The following is a 19,504-nucleotide window of genomic DNA, read 5'->3' as shown; positions in this document are numbered from 1 at the left end:
CAGCATTATCTTTTTTCAAACTTTGCTTTTGTGTAATGTTATTGTCCTGGTCACAAAAGTAAAGTTCAAAAAGAGTAATATATGTTTTCCTCTCATTTGTAGTCAGAAATAATCATGAAACAAATATTTTATACAAGAACAACAGCAAACAAAATGTTACATATTGCGATGAGATGTCCTTAATAAGATTTTTTTAGTTTTAAAGGTTTTTTCTGTTTTTCTAAATTTCACACCAGATGCACTTAATAATTCACAGTATAGACAGTAAATTATATCCCATCAGGAATGATCCAAATAACTGGGTGGCTACTACATGATGAATCTCACATCCATAGCTACTTGGAATTCCTCAGTGCTCGCAGAGACCTTTGGCAGGCAGGATGCATGCCTTACTAGGGTATGTGAGGCATAAGCAGATGAGTGCTATCATCGAATTGTCACTAAAAAAAATGCTGAATTTAAATATCGGGTTGGAAAATCTGATCTCAAGCCGTTTATTAAAGGTGAATTGTTACAGAACTGCTGTAAATCCACACAGATTAGTCTACCATAGATTATGAGTGTCTTTTTCCACATGACAAATCCTGTTCATGACTTTCCTTCATAATGTGTGATCAGTTATCTACACAGTAATTTCCTCTTGCATCTTTGGTCCTTCTTCAGTCGATATTAACTTGTTCTTAAAAATCTTTGGGTAGTTTTTTTTTCTGTAAATCTAAAACATAACATGTATTAATGTGCATTTGAAATGTTATTTGTATTTACTTGTCAAAACTTCAAATTGGACTTTGGGATATTATAAACATTAAAAAACAGAGATTACTACACTTTCACTTTCTTAAAAGTCCAGGCAGTCTGACACTGCGATTGTGATCACATTTGTAATCTGTAAGTGGTTTTTTTGTGTTATCTTTTTTTAAACACATTCATTAAAAACTAGTCTTGAGTATTGCAGCTTTTTTTAACCACTCCAGAGGAAACACTTTAGAAAGCTCTGCCTTTTCTGGCTGATTCAGTTTCACATATTTGCAACTGAGGCCCAGTGTCTCCCAGCTCTGTCTTTGTGACGACATTTTACATTTTTTATTTTTTGGAGAAAAAAACATAAACATAGATTTTGAAACGATTCAACATCACTTAGCTGCGTCTGCGTTTACGTTGTAGCGCCTTTTTACTGCCAGTAACAGACGACACTGAGCACAGTTGTGGTTAACGTTTTACGATACACTGACCTCTTAATGCAGTTTGCAGTGGCTGTTTTCCACTCACGCACAATAATGTGTGTCTCCTTTGTTCTGCCTCATCATCACAGGTGGTAACCTTGTGCGTTTGATGGTTACTCAGCTTTTATCTCCCGCTGAAGGACAAAGAGAGATTTCCGTGTGCATGTGTGTGTCTGTCTGTGGTTATGTCTGTGTCTGTGAGATCAGTATATATCAGTGTTATTATGTCATTTTTCCAAACGGCAAATAAAGATAGTGGACGTCTAGGCTGGCAGACATCATTCTGCAAAGAAGGCTGTCCGCAGAATGTTCACATCAGTGCGGGAGGGAGAGTATTTACAAAGCCACATACCAGTCATAGCAAAAGGGGAAAAAATGTTGCAGTAAACTTGACATTTACAAAACCCAGTCTGGCCTACTGCACAGGTGAACTCATCTAAGCGACATGTGGAAAAGAAAGAAACACAGAAAGATAAGAAAGAAATACTTTAAACCAGGAGGCTGATGTAAAGATGATTAACAATATCTAAATCCTTCAATCTGCACATGTTTAAATTAAAGAACCTGTTGCATAAATAAGTATAAATTTCAGGCTTTATTTCCAGTCTTGGAATCAAATGTTCACTGTTTCAAAATAAGAGCCTCAGATACTGTGCAAGATATTCTTTTTGTTCTTGCAGACCACGTCAGGTGCTTTACTTTTAATAATAAATATATTGGCTTTTGTTGTTTAGCTAGCTCCTGCGGTTGTTTCTCTTCTGTCAAACAAAGGGCCGTCGTTATTACTGCTGCCACAAACCTAAAATATCTTTCTTAACTTGGCAACAGATTGAAATGTACAGGATTAAGCTCCATTAAAACTAAAGCAAATTATGTTAATATCAAACAGTTAGAAAATGTCAGTTTACTTGGAACAACACAGACTTATTCAAGCTGACTGACAGTCTGAATATCCAGAAATCTTAATGCCCCAAATTCTCTCTTCAACACAGCCCGGTTCCCCGGGTTAATCCTGACCCCTGACCTTCACACTGTGATGTAACTTCCCTGCTGTTTGTTATTTTCCGTGATGTTATATCCTGTTTCTATATTTTCTTACACCACAGGAAGCAGAGCCAGCTTTGTTGCATCCCCAGGGGCATTCTTCAGTCAGAACCATCTCCAGACTCAGGCTTTGCCCACGTCACATTCTCTCTCTTCCCACTCTTTCTCTCATTAATGCATACAGTGTTACAGGCCGCACCCTCAGTCCTGTAACAGACGTGCATTCCCCAGCTGCTCCTATAATTACTCTGCAAACAGCTTTTATCAGTTTTAGTTCAGCACAGTTTACAGCCATGTCACTCTATCGCTGCTGAGCAGGTGCTTTTCTTTCTTGTTATCAGCCGTCATTCGTACGGAAAATTCATTTGGAAAGAAAAGAATAACACAGGCAAAAGTTGACATTATAGTGATGGAAAAATGTCAAGCTGCTTAATCTGTTCTCTTCCTTTTGCGTGGAATATGAGGTTGACATCTAGTTCAGATTTTTCCCAGATCCATGTGGATCTGGGAACTTATGTCTGCACCAGTTATGACAATGTAAACCGACCACATGCAACTTCTGGGAATCAGTCCATGAAAGTCAAAAGCCGTGATACCCTAAATCTTGGAAATTTGGGTGATTTCTACGTCAAGTTTGTGTTCTAGTCCACCTCTGGAATGATTTCAGTGCGACTGCTATTCTTAGAGTGCTATTTTGTCATCCTCTGCTGCTTTCTCTGGAATGTCACTATGAACTTGTGCCATTAGCTGTCCTGACTCGTCTGAAGGAGAACATTTAAAGGTTTATTCCACAGTGCTGTCATGTGGTAGTACACAGCACCGTGAAGTTTTCTTGTAACGCGTTATAATCACCATCACTAACATTATACTTTATTATTAATCACAAATTATAGTTACCTATACAAATGTATGCGCTAATAACTGAAATAGGCATATGGTAGAATGAAATAGCTAGGATCTCAGGACCTTTCATTGGGTTCTTGTATTAAAATATATGTGCAATAGAAAAGTGACTGTAGAGTTTTAAGCAAGTTCATAGATTTAGGTTTAGCTCAATTAGCTTCCAAGCTGAAGTTGGGCTTTTATCTCTGACAAAGACAACCTCTACCCACAGAGCTGTGTAACAGTGCAAAGCTCAGTAGCTGAGCTAAATGGGGTCTGTTTGGGATTTGAGAAAACTCACTTGTATGAAATTTAGCAGCAGACCTCAGACGTAATCACCACAATAACAGCAGGGCAGACATCTATTCTGTTTCCCCCTGTTGGGCCCCAGGAGTTAGTCATCCAACCAATTTAGCAGGTCCAATGATCTAGTGCCAGGCAGACAGAGCGCTCCCACCAGGGCTACACAGATGGAGAGCCAAGCAAATTAGACACGACCTCGGAGTACAAGGCAGGGGTCGTTTTCTCTCGGACACAGAAGAGAAGAACAGTTTTCCACACAGGCATGCAACCAGACCTGATTCTCATAACAGTCAAAATAGTTGAGCTGAGATGTTGTTGTTATTCTACAGATTCATTGGGCCATCATACATTTGTACATCTAATGCAAATAAACAAGCCTGTATAAATAATTATTAAAATTAATTAATGTTTAATACCTTTAGCATGGCCACAGATCTCTGCACTGCAGCTTCACAGATTGAATTACATAACCTTTAAGCTGATTATAAAATTGACTTGAGGAAGTGTGTCATCTTGTGCATCTCACTGGATCGCTCCTTTTGCTCCTAAATCAATAGACACTACAGTGTGTGCGGTTGCCTACTCATCCACCCGCTATCAGGTCTGTTACCATAGCAACCTAATGAAGACTAAGAAGGCCTTTTAAAAGTATAACAGCTGAAAATAACGATCGTGGGCAGCTAACCAGCTAGCAACAATCAATGTGACAAGACTTCAAATGCTGTCTCTGGTTTGGTAGCGACTTAACGGGAAAGAGCCAAACAAACTGAGACGAAACAAGGAGTTCGATCCTAGAAAGACAGACTTCACTCCAACTGCTGCAAACTCACACGTCCTACTTTAAAGGTTTTAGAGTCACCTTCTATCCACCTGCTGACTAGCCAGTTGGAGGCCTCTTTGGTACCAGTGGAAGTTACAGACTGGTTAGAGATTTGCCTTACTACTGTAGTTAATGAAGATTCATTTGAAACATGTACCAAAGGCCTTAACCCCCCCCCAAGTTAAGTGATGAGTAATTTGAATTGTTGTACAGTTTTCCTGCTGGGGCAGGAGGTGGGTTTCCTCAGGCTCAGCAGGATATAAGCAGAAAGAGTAGTCATCCATTCCTCAGCATTTTCTTTCTTATTTTAATGTCTATTTTTGTGTGTCCTTCTCTGTTGTACTCCCCCTCCCCTTTCATTCCTGCTGTCCATTGTTCTGGAGACTTAAACTGCTGCAGATGTTTCTAAAAAAAAACATGGGAAACTTTCTCTCTCTTTTTTTTAACAATACTGCCATTTCTTTTTCAGTCACTCTCCTAAAAACAACAAAATGACTGCTTTATATTTGCACCTCACAGTCTCTTGGAGATCCGATGAATATATATGTTTTATTCAGGGGTTGCATCCCAAACTGCTCTCCCAAGTGCAGATTTTGCATCTGCACTTTCCATTCAGATATATGCGGCATATAAATATAATATAATAAAAGCTCTATGAATTATAAATTAGCAGTGTCATGCAAAGTGCTTTAGCAAATAGAAGAAAGCTTTCCAAATGAAGTATCCCTGCACTTAATGAAAACCTTTTAGAACAGGTTTCTGTATCTTATACTCAAAATCTCATATTTGTTTTCCACATTTATCAATAACATCACCATTGCATAACACGGATTCCATGTATTATAGTGTAAATGGTAAATGGACTGGTTCCTATATAGCCCCATTCACACCAGCACATTTTTCTAAGTGCTTTCTAGGTAACATTCACACGCGTTCATATTCCGATGGATGTATCAGAGAGCAATTTGGGGTTAGTATCTTGCCCAAGGATATTTGGCATGCAGACTAGGGGAAGCCAGGAATTGAACCACCAACCTTTCAATCAGTAGATGACCTGTTCTACCGCCTGAGCTACAGCCACCCTTGTACGAGTCAGCCAGTGTATGTACGAGTTGAGGTGATAGGGAGTAAAACTGACAGAACTCTCTGATATAGCTTCAACAGATCCAAAGAGAACAGCAGTCTTTGGATCCTGACATAAAAACAGGATCTGTATCTGTATAAGCAAATGAGTTACATGGAGTTAAGCATCCCAGGTATTCCATGTGTGGCTGCATCCCTGTGTGTAGGCATCACAGCCCAGTTCTACAAACTTGTTACATTGCAGCGCTTCAGTTTTACCCTAGAAATACTACTACGGCTTCTGATTGAAATTACAATCTATATACTAGATAGTAATCTGGTGAATTAGCATGGTAACCAGCTACCAGTTACCAAATGCCACTTTGTACCAACATTTTTTCCAACATGGGAGGAAAACTAGCAATTTTGAGATTCTGTTTTTCTTTTTTACAGTCTAGTCCCTGTTAAAAGATAGCCAGGGAATAAAACGGTAAACACAGTGAGTTCACTACTGTGCTAGTCTGATGTGATTAGCTAATTCAGCACGCTTCAGTTTTGGAAACCAAGATACCAGTGAAAGTTAATTACAATACAAATGATTCCAACTGCATTGCATTGATAGCTGTACCTGTTCTCCAAGGTGTTATAGTCATTTATACCACCCAGGCATTCGTGAAAAACTGGATTTACAAGGTTGAATTAGAAGATACAGTTAAGCTAATTAGCTCATTTTATTGGATTGGTTGAAGAAATAGAACTGCTATTTCATCATTTTATCACAAATTGCAGAATAACAGCAACGTCTTTTAGAGTAATATTTTTTTTTTGACTTTTAAGAAACAATGACTAAATGAATTGGTAGATTTTGTTCATTAACTGTATGTTTTTCTCAAAATGGTCAGTGTGTAAGAAAGGAACGGAAATTATAGAGAACACAGCTAAAACAATATTTCAAGCAACAATTTTCGACTTCATTTAAAAAGAAAAATTCAACATCTTGTGGCATATTTGGTGAGAAAACCTGGAAAAATTTACCTCCTTACTTGTGAGACAACTATTGTTTCTCCAGAGTTATCAGGTTTTCACAGCAAGCCCACATCTTAAAATCCACACATTTATTTTTGTTAGTCTTCTCCATTCAAGATTCTGTCTACACAGGCAACTGGTGCAGTGCTGCTGCTTGTGATTTCAATAAGGGGCAGCTATTGTGGCAGTTTAGGTATAGTTTGGGTTTTACTGTAAAAATATTTTATCTGTAATCGTTCATAATGTACACTTTAGGAAGAATGGGCTGTTGATATGTTGTTTGCTTCAGGACTCAGAACATCCAGCTGATTTTATGTGAATAAAAACATTGTGCCTCAATTTGGGGGGGTTGCTAGTACACTTTCATCTTGTATTCCATGTATACTATTTACTTATTGCACAGAGTGTGAGTGTTGACTGATTTATCTGCAGGCCGACAGTATCGGCCGATATTAACTATATAACAATCAAACAATCAAATTAAAAAAGTAAAGAAGAGGCAGGAGAAACACCCTTCAACCATGTTGATTTTGCATAGTTTATCCACCAGATGATATTCTGCAAATTCCCTGTTGGCAATGCAGATGTTTGGAACACCGCAAACACAAAAAAACACAAAACAGCATCGACAGATTTATGAGAATATCTGATTTTTACATTGCCAAATATCGATACTGGTATCAATCCTTAAAATTCTACATTCATCATGCTTATTAGACCATGTATTATTCTGTGCAACAGCTATGGTGACATCTAAACAGCAAACCAATCCACAGACATCAGTGTCTTAAAAAAAAAAGATAAACGTAGCTAGCTAACATTTATATTACCATCTGCAGTATATTCCTCCTTCTGGACAAAAATTGCTTGCTGCTTCCTCCTCTTCTGCTACGCAGCAAGGATTGCAAATACTGAGAATGAGAAGTGCGCATCATTCTCCACTCGACTTTTTGACAGCTCCAGGTCCACCACGCAGGTATTTCTTGTGCATTGCATGTAGTCGTACGTGTCAGTGTGAATGCAAGCATGAGAAGAATGGCACGTATGAGACAAAAAGAAATCTGGCCTCAAGATGTTGCAGCATTAGATTTCCTGTTTACATCCCTCAAGGAATTAAGAACTGTAGTTACCAAGCTGCACGTCTCTATCTGGAATTGATCGGTGTATAAAAAACTGAATGGATGCTTCAAATGGAGGATTCATGCAGACCACTGTAGCGTTGGCCAATTTTACCCAGTTGTGATTACGGTTATCTTTCCATTTTAACATTTTATTACCTTTTTTGAATTTGTTTAGCAGTTAACCACAGTTGGTACTGCACCTCACATTTCTGCACCCCCCACCATTATCATACACCTACACACAGAGCACAGTGTATTTGATTGAGAGTACTGTGTGTGTGTGTGTGTGTGTGTGTGTGTGTGTGTGTGTGTGTGTGTGTGTGCTTTTTTACCCATGTGCATGTGTCTGCTGTGCATGCAGCCAGAAATCTCATCAATGGCTCTATGATTTTGCTGAATGTTACTATGGTAACTGCAGTGGAATTGCCTCATAAGAGAGAGCTGGTCCTGTGTAGGTTGAAATAATGCTGAGGATGAAGAGCATTTAAATAATGGAAAAACAAGGTGCAAGAGAAAGGTGAGGAGTTTATGAATCAAAGAGGAAAAAGATGAAAGACTCTATAAGATTCATATCGATACTACAAATATTTACTGAATATGTATTCTCTTCTTTCACTTGTCTCATAAACATGTTCATACAGTTTGATTGCAACCTTTGTTTTACAAAGAAATGATTTTGTCCACCGGGGAAGTGATCAGAAAGTCTCTTCAGCTGAAAGGACTGTAAATTATGAATGTGAATCCAAGCCGTAGTCAACCAGATGTGCATAGACTTTACTTCAATCTGAATGACTGTGCTCATTTTGAATGATAGTTCATTTGGTGTTTAAAGAATGCTGCAGCTGCTGTCTCCCTCTCCCTACAACAACTAAAATAAATCAACTGATGAAGTAGAAGTCAATTTCTGAAGTCATATTCAACAGTAAAAGTGTCTTTGATGCTCTCACTTGAACTTTTTGTGCCTGCGTGGCTTCTCTCCAAGCGCACCAGTTTCCTCAAACAATCCAAAGACATGCATGTTAGATTAATTGGTGATCCTAGCGGCGGAGGTGAGGATGTGATCGTGAAGGTCTGAGTGTTAGTATCTGGACCGACACCATGTCCAACACACAGCCCACCTCTTACCCAGTGTCAGTGATTAAGCCAAGCCCCCATTGTGCCTTGGAACCACTTAATCCCTGTGTTTACATTGAGGCTGAATTTGGATGTCACTACATTACCTTCAAGGTTTTCCATGTGTAGTAATTAGAAACCAAGATAAGATCCTTACCCTGTTTGCTTAACCTGCAACTGATTATCATAAAAAGACATCTAGGATGAAAACCTGAAAAATTTCGACTACTACAGGTCACTGCTAGAGTTTAAACGTCTTAAAATCCAGCAAAAATCACTAACGTTGGCCTGGATCCACTATCCAGGACCACTATCCATCTTCCACACAGTAGATAATCTGCTCATGACAGTGGGTTCCTAGGCATGCTTGGAACTACATCTTACAATAAAGCTTAGAAGAAGCCCAAAACTCAAATGGGACCATCTATTAGCCTATCTAACACAAGAGTGTAGGCTTTTTTGGAGGACATATTATGAGGACTTAGCACCCCCAGCCTGAAATGCAAGAAACCAGCTTTTCCACTGTCTGACGTTCTGAAGAGCACACTGAAGGATGCAGCAGCCTTGAGAAGCTCTGACACGTGTCCTGTCACTCAGCAGTGCCTACTCGTTTTAATGTCAGCTGCTGTCAATCCTTTGTGCACATTGCAGTACATATACATAGACATCTATCTGATTTGTTGTCCTAAGGATTGCCAGGCCTTTAGATCAGAGTTTTACAGTCCCCTTTGTGTATTTTTACCAAGGATAGCGAAAATCACTTTTCAATAACACGAATTTATTAATGGTAATGTTACTCGCAAGAATCGCTATCCATTATAGAAGTAGCCAGTTTTGTTTTTTCTCTCCTTGAGGAACTTTTTGGTCATTAAAAAAAAGACCACATGAAGATGAAACCACCACAAAACGTAGAACTTCCAGTGGTCCAGAAAAAAACACATACAGGCTTCAGCTGAAAATCCATGTCATCATCAAGTGGGTTGCCAGGAGCATCCTCGGTTGGCTAAGCATGTCATCGGGACTGGCAGAGTGGTTTCATGGCTGCAGCGGTGTGTGGGGTGAGTGGGCTGTGTGAGCGTATATGTACGCGCTGGAAATAGCAGGTGACAGGGCACAGTGGGTCACTAATTACAGATTTGTAAGTGTGCATGTGTCTGTGTGTGTACGCAGGCTGGTGTTAGAGCAGCAGACAGGGTCACGGCTGTGGATTTCATTAGGTGAAGTGCTTGGCGACAGACTCTGGTGTAACCGCTCCGAGGGTCCGTTGCTGACATTCGGTCAGTGTGGTAATTGGCACTAAGTCAGAGCTTTTGAAAGTTATTCAACCAAAACCTTTGTTCAGCTTCACCTGCTTCAAAGAAGAAAAATGAAAAATCACATGTGTCCGTCATTTCCTTTCATTTAATTTTAAAGGCCTTGAATGTATTTCTTTCTATGAATCATCTAATAAAAGAGAGTGCACCATTGCACACTGAAGAAACCACCTGAAAGTAAGCACTGCTTCATTTTTATTTCTGAATAGTGTCAAAATTGTAACTAACGACTTGGTGTAGAAACAAATAGCTTAATGTTTCATATTCTGTACAAGCTTTGCAGCCACATTTGGTTACATTAGCAGCATCTCTCTATGGTAGATGTTACACCTTCACAGTGTAATATCTACCATATGTGATAGGTTGCAGTGAAATTCTCTAAAGACACGCACAATTCCCAGTATATATACTGTATAAATGCCAATGTTATTTCCATTACCTGCTGCTGGATTCATGTTCCCTTAAATATTAATTGTAAAACTTCTGATCTTGTTTGCAACATTGAACATGATATAAGTCTGAATGCATCCAGTCTCACTGAGGCCTGAAATTATAATGGACATCTTGCTGTTGCATCTTTATTCCGTAGACATCTTAAGATGTCGGCCTCGCATCTTAAGAATGTAGCTCAAAGTGCAGCTGGCCTTAGGACCACCTTTAGTGCTGCTTGCATAGCTGCTGTTTTTTAGAGCAGTTGGAAAGAAAAAGAAAATGAATTTGTGGTGTCTGACCATGTTGGAAATACAGTGTTTATATTGGCCACTCGGAGAGAAAAAGCCAGCTGTAATATCATGAGGCAAGACGTGATAATTGTTTAGATATGTGGACATTCTCTTGCCGTAGGCCTTCGTACCGCTGCGTTTGGTTGCTCACAGAAAAGCTAGAGAAACAGCTGTGTGACAAACAAAAAGGAGAGAAGTTCAAGCCCTGCATACTCTTTGACACCGCTGTAAAGTTTTTGACCATTTAGTCCTCTTTAACTTTTGTCAGAATTCATACTTTGGGATTATAGCGCGCATGCTGTATGTGCTAACATCTCCCCGGCCCACATTTTCAGTCCACTGCAGTTCTTTGTTGTGCCCTACGTGTTAGCAGAAGTTGTTTAATAAAAAGTAAACAAAGGCGATTGTATAAGTGTCATCAGTCACATGGTACTCAAGCAGTTGATTATGACCATAGCACCCCAAGCATCAGGGCACTTTTCATCGCCATGTTTACTGAAGAGAAGTGGTAGCTGTTCTATAGCGCCTGCCTGGTTATTGTACCATGATTTAGAGCACGGCTGCAGCTCAGATAATTCAGCACTCACTTAACTTATCACTTCTCAAATAGCCTTGCTTACACTGGGGATATTTTTCCTTGGTGACGGCCTTAGTCATACCTTGATATGACCTGAACTTGCTGGTGGGTGGGACTGCAAAGAAGTCACCTTCTCTTTTTTGCTTCTCATTTCTCTCTGAGATTGCAGTATTCAGTACTGTGAACGAGCTGTTCGTCGTGACGTAAAAAAAGAGGCTTTCATTTCCTATGGTTTCCTAAAACATGCTTTTATTCATGGTGGTTTTGAGGACATAAGTGACTCATTTCCTTTTCAGAGTGCAGGCCAAGGCAGGCCTAACAGCACATCGCACAGAGCTGAATATATACTGTACACAAATGTACACAGCCTCAACACATGAATTCCAAAGCATATGCAGTCACCATAGCTTGGTACTTCTAAATATACTTTGATTGCATTCATACTGAAAAATATGCCTGTGCATATATTGTACACTCACATACACACTGACACTATAGTTAGTGTAATGAGAGCGCAATCTCTCTGAGATTAGGAGCAAGCACTTCCTGTTTGTGTCACCAAAAGGGCAGATAAGACCACTTAAAAGCTGTATTTGTTAGTATTTCCATGCCTTACTGAGTCTCCAGTGCAGTAAGAAAGAAAATAAATAACGCGTCATCAAGAAATAATATCATAATTGACTGCAGACAAAACAAAAGTGGCATTATATAACACGATTGTGCTTGGGAGTGGACATTTTAAGAAGAAACAGTGTGCTTGGGTGTTTGAATGACCCAGCTGTTAAGCATTTTCATTTTATATAGCCTAACTAGGAAACAGTGAAATACTGGGTGATTTAAAGACACATAAAAGAATAAAGTAAATACACAAATAAACATCAGCTCCCTGAGAAGTTTCATGCTCTTCTTAGCCAGCAGTCACCAATTGCTCAACACGAAATCTAATGAGCAGCTTTTATGAGCGCCGTCGCTTTTACTGTCTTAAAAGTAAAACAATGGTCCATTTGCTCTAGCTCAAATAAAGTCCCAAAGTTAATGAATCATCATTGTCGCTACTTTAAGTAAACATTCTCATTTTACATGAACATTTCAGCTCAGAGCCTGCAGATGGGGATCGTAAAGCTTTAACCTCTTTATAAAGATCTGGACCGCAAACACTGATATCACAAGTTCCAGGAAGACAATAGAGAAATTGTCTTTCTCGAGAGGTTATGAATCTGAACGATGTTTGTTAAGCAGATCAGTCTCCAAATCATTTGACTGTGCTGCCTTTTCCTTCCAGCGCATCTAAGCCAGTTAAGTGTGTTTGCGGAGATTTTATAGAGTAATTAAATCCATGTACTTTTGGTGCTGTGTGCACTCAGGGTCCACAGAGCTATTTTTATTTTCCATGGAAAGTTCCATTAGTTTTAAAAAAGGAGTGATCAACGTAACGTCTGAGGGGCTTGCTTACATTTTTGCTTCATATCAGGCGAAGCTACTAAAGGAGACAGCAGCTAGCTCATCTGTGTAGCTGATAGTCCAAATATGAACTTGTGCTTTATAAAGAAAAACAGACACATTTGATTTTACTAGTTGATAACACAGCACAGGTCTAAACTGAGCAACTCTTCAGTGGAAAAATGTATGCAACAGTCGCCCTTGCAAAACTTTTTTTCATTGAATGTCTCACACTAATAGACATTTGTTCTTCGTGGATGTGTAACATGACTCATGGAGTTATGGGAAAATACAAAGATGGTTGCAGCGGTTAACGCTAAAAGCACTAGAAATTACATTATTACTTTTGTCACATCTCAAAATCAAGCTCGTTGTCTTCTCTGTGTTCCCAGCTGTGAGCTGAGTGATTGACAGGACCGACGACATGGGGAAGCAGAACAGCAAGCTCCGCCCTGAGGTGATGCAGGACCTGCTGGAGAGCACCGACTTCACCGAGCACGAGATCCAGGAGTGGTACAAGGGCTTCCTCAGGGACTGCCCCAGCGGGAACCTCTCCATGGAGGAGTTCAAGAAGATCTACGGTAACTTCTTCCCCTACGGAGACGCTTCAAAGTTCGCCGAACACGTCTTCCGCACGTTCGACGCTAACGGGGATGGGACAATAGACTTTCGGGAGTTTATCATCGCGCTGAGTGTGACGTCGCGCGGCAAGCTGGAGCAGAAGCTGAAATGGGCCTTCAGTATGTACGACCTGGACGGGAACGGGTACATCAGTAAAGCTGAGATGCTGGAGATTGTGCAGGTGAGTCTTCTGTGTAGATTGTGGAAAAGTGTCTAAAATACAGAAAATTTCCTACCAAGGAGAACATCTAACATCACTGTGGCCTCCAGCACTCTTCATGGTGCTGGATGTGACTCCACATTGACATGATTTTTGAGAGCTACGTCATTCAGGCCCTTATTTATTGCCAGCATTAAAATGTCAGTGTACTTAAAAGGTACACTTGGATTGATTGGAAACATTCATTGTGCTGCCAAGTAAAAGCAGTTTTGGAAACAGTCAGAGATTAATTAGCTCAGCTCCATCTTATATATGGCTTGTAGCCCTGTCATGATAGGAGAAGAGCAGATTTTCCTCTGCTCCACACCTTTTACAGGAACAAATGGAACTCGGGCTCAGCCTAATCCACACTGGCTACATCGCTTTCAGTATCCTTTTGGCTTGCAGGTTCTATTATTTCTTGCCCTGTCGTGTTTGACTGCATGTTTCACCAGAATAAGCTACAGCGCTGGGCAGATGAGGAGGCACGTCTGTATTAAATCACACTGCTTGCTCACCTGTTGTTATTTATTAAGATAATGAAGGCAGACTAAAAAGCGCAGCACACTATGCAGACTTTCAAACGTCCAAGAAAGAAAAGGAAATAAAAGAAACAGATGAAATGCAATACAAACTCTGATCATTTTGAAATAAGCCACATTTTGTTTTTCTGTGAAAAATTCAACAGCTGCTTTCTGATCCGTGTAGCCAGGTACAGCTCACCTTTAAGACAGAAAAGCAGGATAAAAGCCGAGCGTGGGTGGCATTTCCTGCAAAAGCCTTTCGTGTAAACAGACTATTTCATGTACACACGCACAAACACAGTTTATATTTGACTTCCTTCACAATTACATGCCGGCCAGTCTCTCCCACTGCAGTTTCACTCAAATTACTCTCATCAGATCTTCAGTGTGTGAGCCATTTTCAAAACAGGCCATTTATGTTGTGTATCCTGATAATGAGGGGAAGGCGGGATGGAGGAAGAACAGGAAGCAATGAGAAGAAGCAATTATTTTTTACAGATTAACCCAAAAGGAATGCAGTGTGTGCGCATTTGTGACTATACATCTGTGTGTGTTACTATGGCTCTATATGGCTGAGGAGGAGGTGACTAAAAGGAATTAAGCAGTGATATATTGGTGGATAATTGTAATGAAATAAAAACTGATACGTGCTAACATGGTCTGAATAGTTTAAGGCACAAGGCAGCTTGATGATATTTGTGTTTGGGGTGGTCTCTATGAGTCATCCCATCCAGCGTGCTGTGGATTAACTCTTTGTTGCCCTAAAAATGTTCATTCTGGCATCTATAATAATAAGTGCTGTGAATATAATTGATTTTGTTTTCACCAATGCATGGTGGCTTTACTTTCTCTCAGCACAATCTGAACCACCGTTTACATGACAATGCCTTAAACCTGAGCTAGCCAGACTGTGTTGCTTCACCTATCATTGCTTCAAGGCTAAATTAGTCCCATTACTTTAAGACCACTATTAGTCAGACTTCACACTGGCACTTCTTTCTACACACTGACGCCATAAACCCTCTGCCCATTTTCCAGTAAAAGGTGTCACTGTTCACAAGGACAAAAGAACAGAAAGCAGTGACTCAGATGCTCGCGTCTATTCAGCTGATGTGAATGTGAATGAATTTTGAAGGAGCACGTGTGAGTGCAAGTATGTTGCAAATGGTAACGCTTTAAGAAGTGCATGATTATGAAGAACTCTGTGCCATCTTAACTTTTTAGTGTCACGTGCAGACGTGCACGCTATGTTCATCTATTTTCGTCTTTGGCTTGTGGTCTGGTTTAGGGCCCCTTGCCTCTGCAGAGAAAAAGCTTGCTTTAATTCAGTTTAATTCAGCTTTATTTAAATCACGCCAATTCATAACAACAGTCGCCCAAAAGTGTTTTATATTGTAAGATAAAACTGCACATTATTAGAACAAAACCCCAACAATAAGACAGTGAACAAGCACTTGGTGAGAGTGGGAAGGAAGAACTCCCATTTAACAGGAAGAAACCTCAGTCAGGCTCAGGGAGGGGCAGCCATGGCCCGTGACCAGCTGAGGAAAAAGAGGAGAGATATTAGATAAAAGGCAAATCATAAGAGAGTAAGCCAGAGTTTAATAACTGCTGAAAATTACATGTATGAACACATAGGTGAGGTGAGGGACAAAGAAACACTCGGCATAAGCGTAAGCCCCCAGCAGGCTAGGCCTATTTCATCTTAACTATGGGAGGATTCAGGGAAACCTCAAGCCTTAACTATAACCTTCATCAAAGAGGAAAGTTTTAAGCCTAAGCTTAAAGGTAGACTGGGAGCTGGTTCCACAGAAGAGGGGTCTGGAAGCTCCAGGCTCTGCCTCTGATTTTGAAAACGTTATTTTAGAGAAAAGGTTTCAGACAGACCTTTAAAAGGAATTGCTAAAGTTAAAAAAGAATCCTTGAATCTGACTAAAGCCTTCAGATTAGTGTGATCACAGTCACACGCTGCTTCCAGTAGAATCAGACGGCAGATCCGACAGGTGACTCATAAAGGTAAATGCATTCATTTTCTCCTGTGTATCTGTGTCCTGGTGATAATGGTGAACGATTAACAGTAGTAGCCCTGCATCCAAGTGCCTGTAGACCTTTCTGGTTCCCTGATATTTCCAAGTAGCACCACCAGCACCAGCTCCCATGTGTTGCTTGGTTTATTATATACATTATTGTCTAGCTCAGAATGAATTGCAATCACCTTGTTGGTCCAATGGCTGAATCTAGCACCATTATCACGTTTTAAATGTGCTTTACCAAATACCTCTAAAGATAAGACAGTGTCTTCAACCTCACATGTACAAATGGTGGCGTAGTAATGGTCAAAACTAGCTGAACGTATGTTAAACATGCTGAACGTCATCCAAACAGAGCCTTGTTCACTCAAGTACAATAATCACACGAGCTCTTCTGTCTTCTTTTGTGATCATTCATATTCTCCTCTATATTCATGTGAGAATATCTTATCTTAATATCACTTGCCAGTGCTTCACTCTAAGGACCCTGTCTGTTCCCCCACTGTGGTCTTCATATTTCCCATGCACTCTCGCCTCCGTTCGCCATTGTGCCTGGGAGCTCCAGCTTTTCCCAGCTAGCTAATGCTCTCTCCTGCAGAGAGTGTGTAAATGCTGGTGATGATCATAATTATCTTTGCTGTGAGAGTAATTGAATTGGATGGATCACCGCCAGCCCGGATCATCCTTTTCAGATAATGACAAAATCTGAACTCTGTCTCATCAATAGTTGATATCTACCCTCTGTCTACCTTTCATCTGAAACCAGGTGCCTTCAGCAGAGCAGACGAGCACAGAGGGACGTCCATTGTCTCCACTGGCAAAAAAGAAGATGGCAGAGAGCATTCATACTAGTAATTTAAGGGACTGAGCAGAATAGCAGAGTAGATGAATAGACGGCTGCTCGGGCGGATAGAGTCGCCGTGGGAAACATATTCAGCTATGGTGTGAGGGTGATACGAGAGACTCTGTGTTGTGTTTGTGTAGCTACTGCTGACCAACTCAAACGGTGCTCAGCCGGCTCCACAAATAAGTCTGACCAAGCTGAAGCCCTCCCTCACTCTTTGCATTTCTTCCTCTCTCAATGGTGCCTTTTTCACATCATTTCCTGTATTATACGGAGGGAAGGTAAAAACCAAGAGCCCTATGCAATCCTGCTTTTCTTCTCCTTCACTCTTACAAGTGGCTAGGTTATAGTCTTTTTCTCTCTGTTTGCCCTCACACACCTGTGCCTTTGTTTCTGGCTTCACTGGAGACATTATTGTGTGCTTGCTCAAGGCACATGAAAGAGCCTTCTCTCTCCCTGTGACATTCAGGCTGCACAATGGGTACTACTTAGATGGCTGAAGCTTGACTCTACAATTTAAAAAAAAAAGAAACCTACACAGGTGCTACAGATAAATTATAAGAAATTTACTGGCGGAGGAGAAAAAAATGCCCAGGCTAAGTCCAGGAGATATAACAAGAATCCAAAGTAAGAGTGGGAAGTGAGAGTTGATATGGAGACAGGCAATTACTGTAGGGAGGATACAGCATTTGGCAGGGTGTCATATGTGAAGAGAAAACCACAGAAAGACCTGACTTATTAAGACAAAGATTGTTGTCTTTGGATGCAGGGGAAGAAAGACAAAGGCTGAGGAACTGGCTTTACTTTTGGTTTAGGAGGCTAACTCGGGTAAAGCCGGTGTTATTCAGTAACATGACAGGTAGCGATATAGCCTCTAAATTTATCACAGTATTTCTAGAAAATTTGCAGTAACAAAAATTCTGACTATGTAGGAAAAACACCCACTTTTCCAATGAACAACTGTCACTGATGACACACTTCCTAATTTGAAATGTCAGTCTAATGAAATAACATATGAGCACATTTAAAAGGAAGCTTAAGAATAATGAACAATCTCTCATTTCTATGGTCATTTCATTTTAATTCGAGATAAATTAGCTGAATTTCAGGAGAGGGACAACACCTCCAAACATGCCCCTTCTGGTTTTTTCTATATTCGACTATTAGTCGAGGCCATGGTTCTCAGCCGGGAAAAAAAATGAATTTATAACTGCTGAAATCCAAGGCCCAGTGAAGCTAAAGCTCTCGTTGGTAGTCCTTGTTCTGCGGTATTTTCCTCCTACTTGCAACAGAGCTCCAAAGAAAAAGATGCCTCGGCTGTTGAATGATGTCATCTTCAGTGAAGTCGTAAGTGAGACAGGAAGGGCCGAGGTTAGTTGGTTAGCAGTGATTAAACCTTTAAAATAAGAAGTAGAAGATTGTCCGCTGGTGTTGGCTTCTTATATAGAGCCTGTTCAAAACATGAAACACACCAAACGAATCCAATTATTACAAAGGTTGTTGGGGCAACCAAATTGAGTGCACAGACCAGTATAGTTTGTTCCCTGATGAAGCTGAAGCAAACAATAGTTTACTGGAAAAACCAAAAGGTGGAATTTCCAAGTATCGTATTCACAGAATCATCCTTTTAGAAAGTTCTGAAGAAAAATCCTCCGACTCTCTTGGGCTCAGCGTCCTTAGCTTCACACGTCGCTTCACTTCTTACTGGCTGCTTGTAATTTGGGGATTTAGAAATGTGAGCTTATTGTACAGCGTGTTGCTTCGCTGGATTAGATGAGCAGCTAAATCCCTAACATGCAACACCAGCTCACTTTACTCACAGCACCTCGAAGGATGCCAATTAATAACAGACCCATCTCCAAAGTGAAGTCACTCTGGCTGCTTCTTGTCCCTGAACTCCCGAGCTGCCCTGCTGCTTTGGTAATAGGCAGCATAACCAGCACCTATATAAAGCTCTGGCTGCACTGTAATCACAATCATCCCTCATCTGTTCACATGTCAGCTCCCATTCCCCTCAAAACCGCCTCCTTATTAGAGACAGAGTGGGCTGTGATTTCACTGTTTACTGCCAAACAGCCTGCAATGCAACAGAAAGCAAAGGAGACACAACACTGATAAATAGACTGCGTGTTGGTCTCCAAGCCTCGCTACCTAAAGCGCAAATACGCAGTCGCAGCGCGGCGACGCAGTGCAACAAGCTGGCATATTGGAATCACTTCTGAACAGGTGGACATACTGTGGAAATATGCTCAATAACCGGCGTGTCTGTCACCATAAATGTCCCTAATATCAATAAAGCAAATATCACAGGGGACTCTCTGGGGTTTTACGCTCTCTGCTCGAGAGTGATTTCCAAACGGTGATTTCTGTTAACTCTGTCAAGGCACGCTACAGCAGGACAAAGTGGAAGGCCTTGTTGCTTTTGGTCTGAGTGGATGTTGAGTATAACAAGCCGAGTAAAAGCAGCAGGGATTTTGAAGGCTGAAAAGAAAAGTACTGCTAGCATTAACTAAGACTTCAGCTTTGGAAAGGAAAGCAATAAAAACCCCAATTTGATTACCTGCAGTATGATAAAGTTAACGTGTGTTTGTATATTCTGTTATATAATCACTGCGTGTGTCTGTGGTGACAGATTCCCCC

The 19,504-nt window shown here is 40.5% G+C and overlaps 1 protein-coding gene across 4 annotated transcripts in view; it reads left to right on the top strand.

Annotated features, from left to right (window-relative positions):
- Positions 1 to 19,504, top strand: part of ncalda (neurocalcin delta a) — a 62,619-nt gene that overhangs the window by 35,614 nt on the left and 7,501 nt on the right. For 3 of the 4 annotated variants that reach the window (XM_005930180.3, XM_005930179.3, XM_005930178.3), the window contains one exon: positions 13,039 to 13,448. In XM_005930180.3, the coding sequence (XP_005930242.1) occupies positions 13,071 to 13,448 (378 nt within the window). In that variant the 5' untranslated portion in view covers positions 13,039 to 13,070. Of the gene's footprint in view, positions 1 to 4,504; positions 7,337 to 13,038; positions 13,449 to 19,504 lie in introns of those variants that run through there. The other variant, XM_042224170.1, reaches the window with a different exon arrangement.

This window comes from Haplochromis burtoni, unplaced genomic scaffold (assembly GCF_018398535.1).
Source record: "Haplochromis burtoni strain Fernald_Lab_line unplaced genomic scaffold, NCSU_Asbu1 Contig_130, whole genome shotgun sequence".
NCBI classification, from domain to species: domain Eukaryota; kingdom Metazoa; phylum Chordata; class Actinopteri; order Cichliformes; family Cichlidae; genus Haplochromis; species Haplochromis burtoni.
Note: the sequence above shows the minus strand (reverse complement) of the source record. Positions and strands in the feature narration are given on the sequence as shown.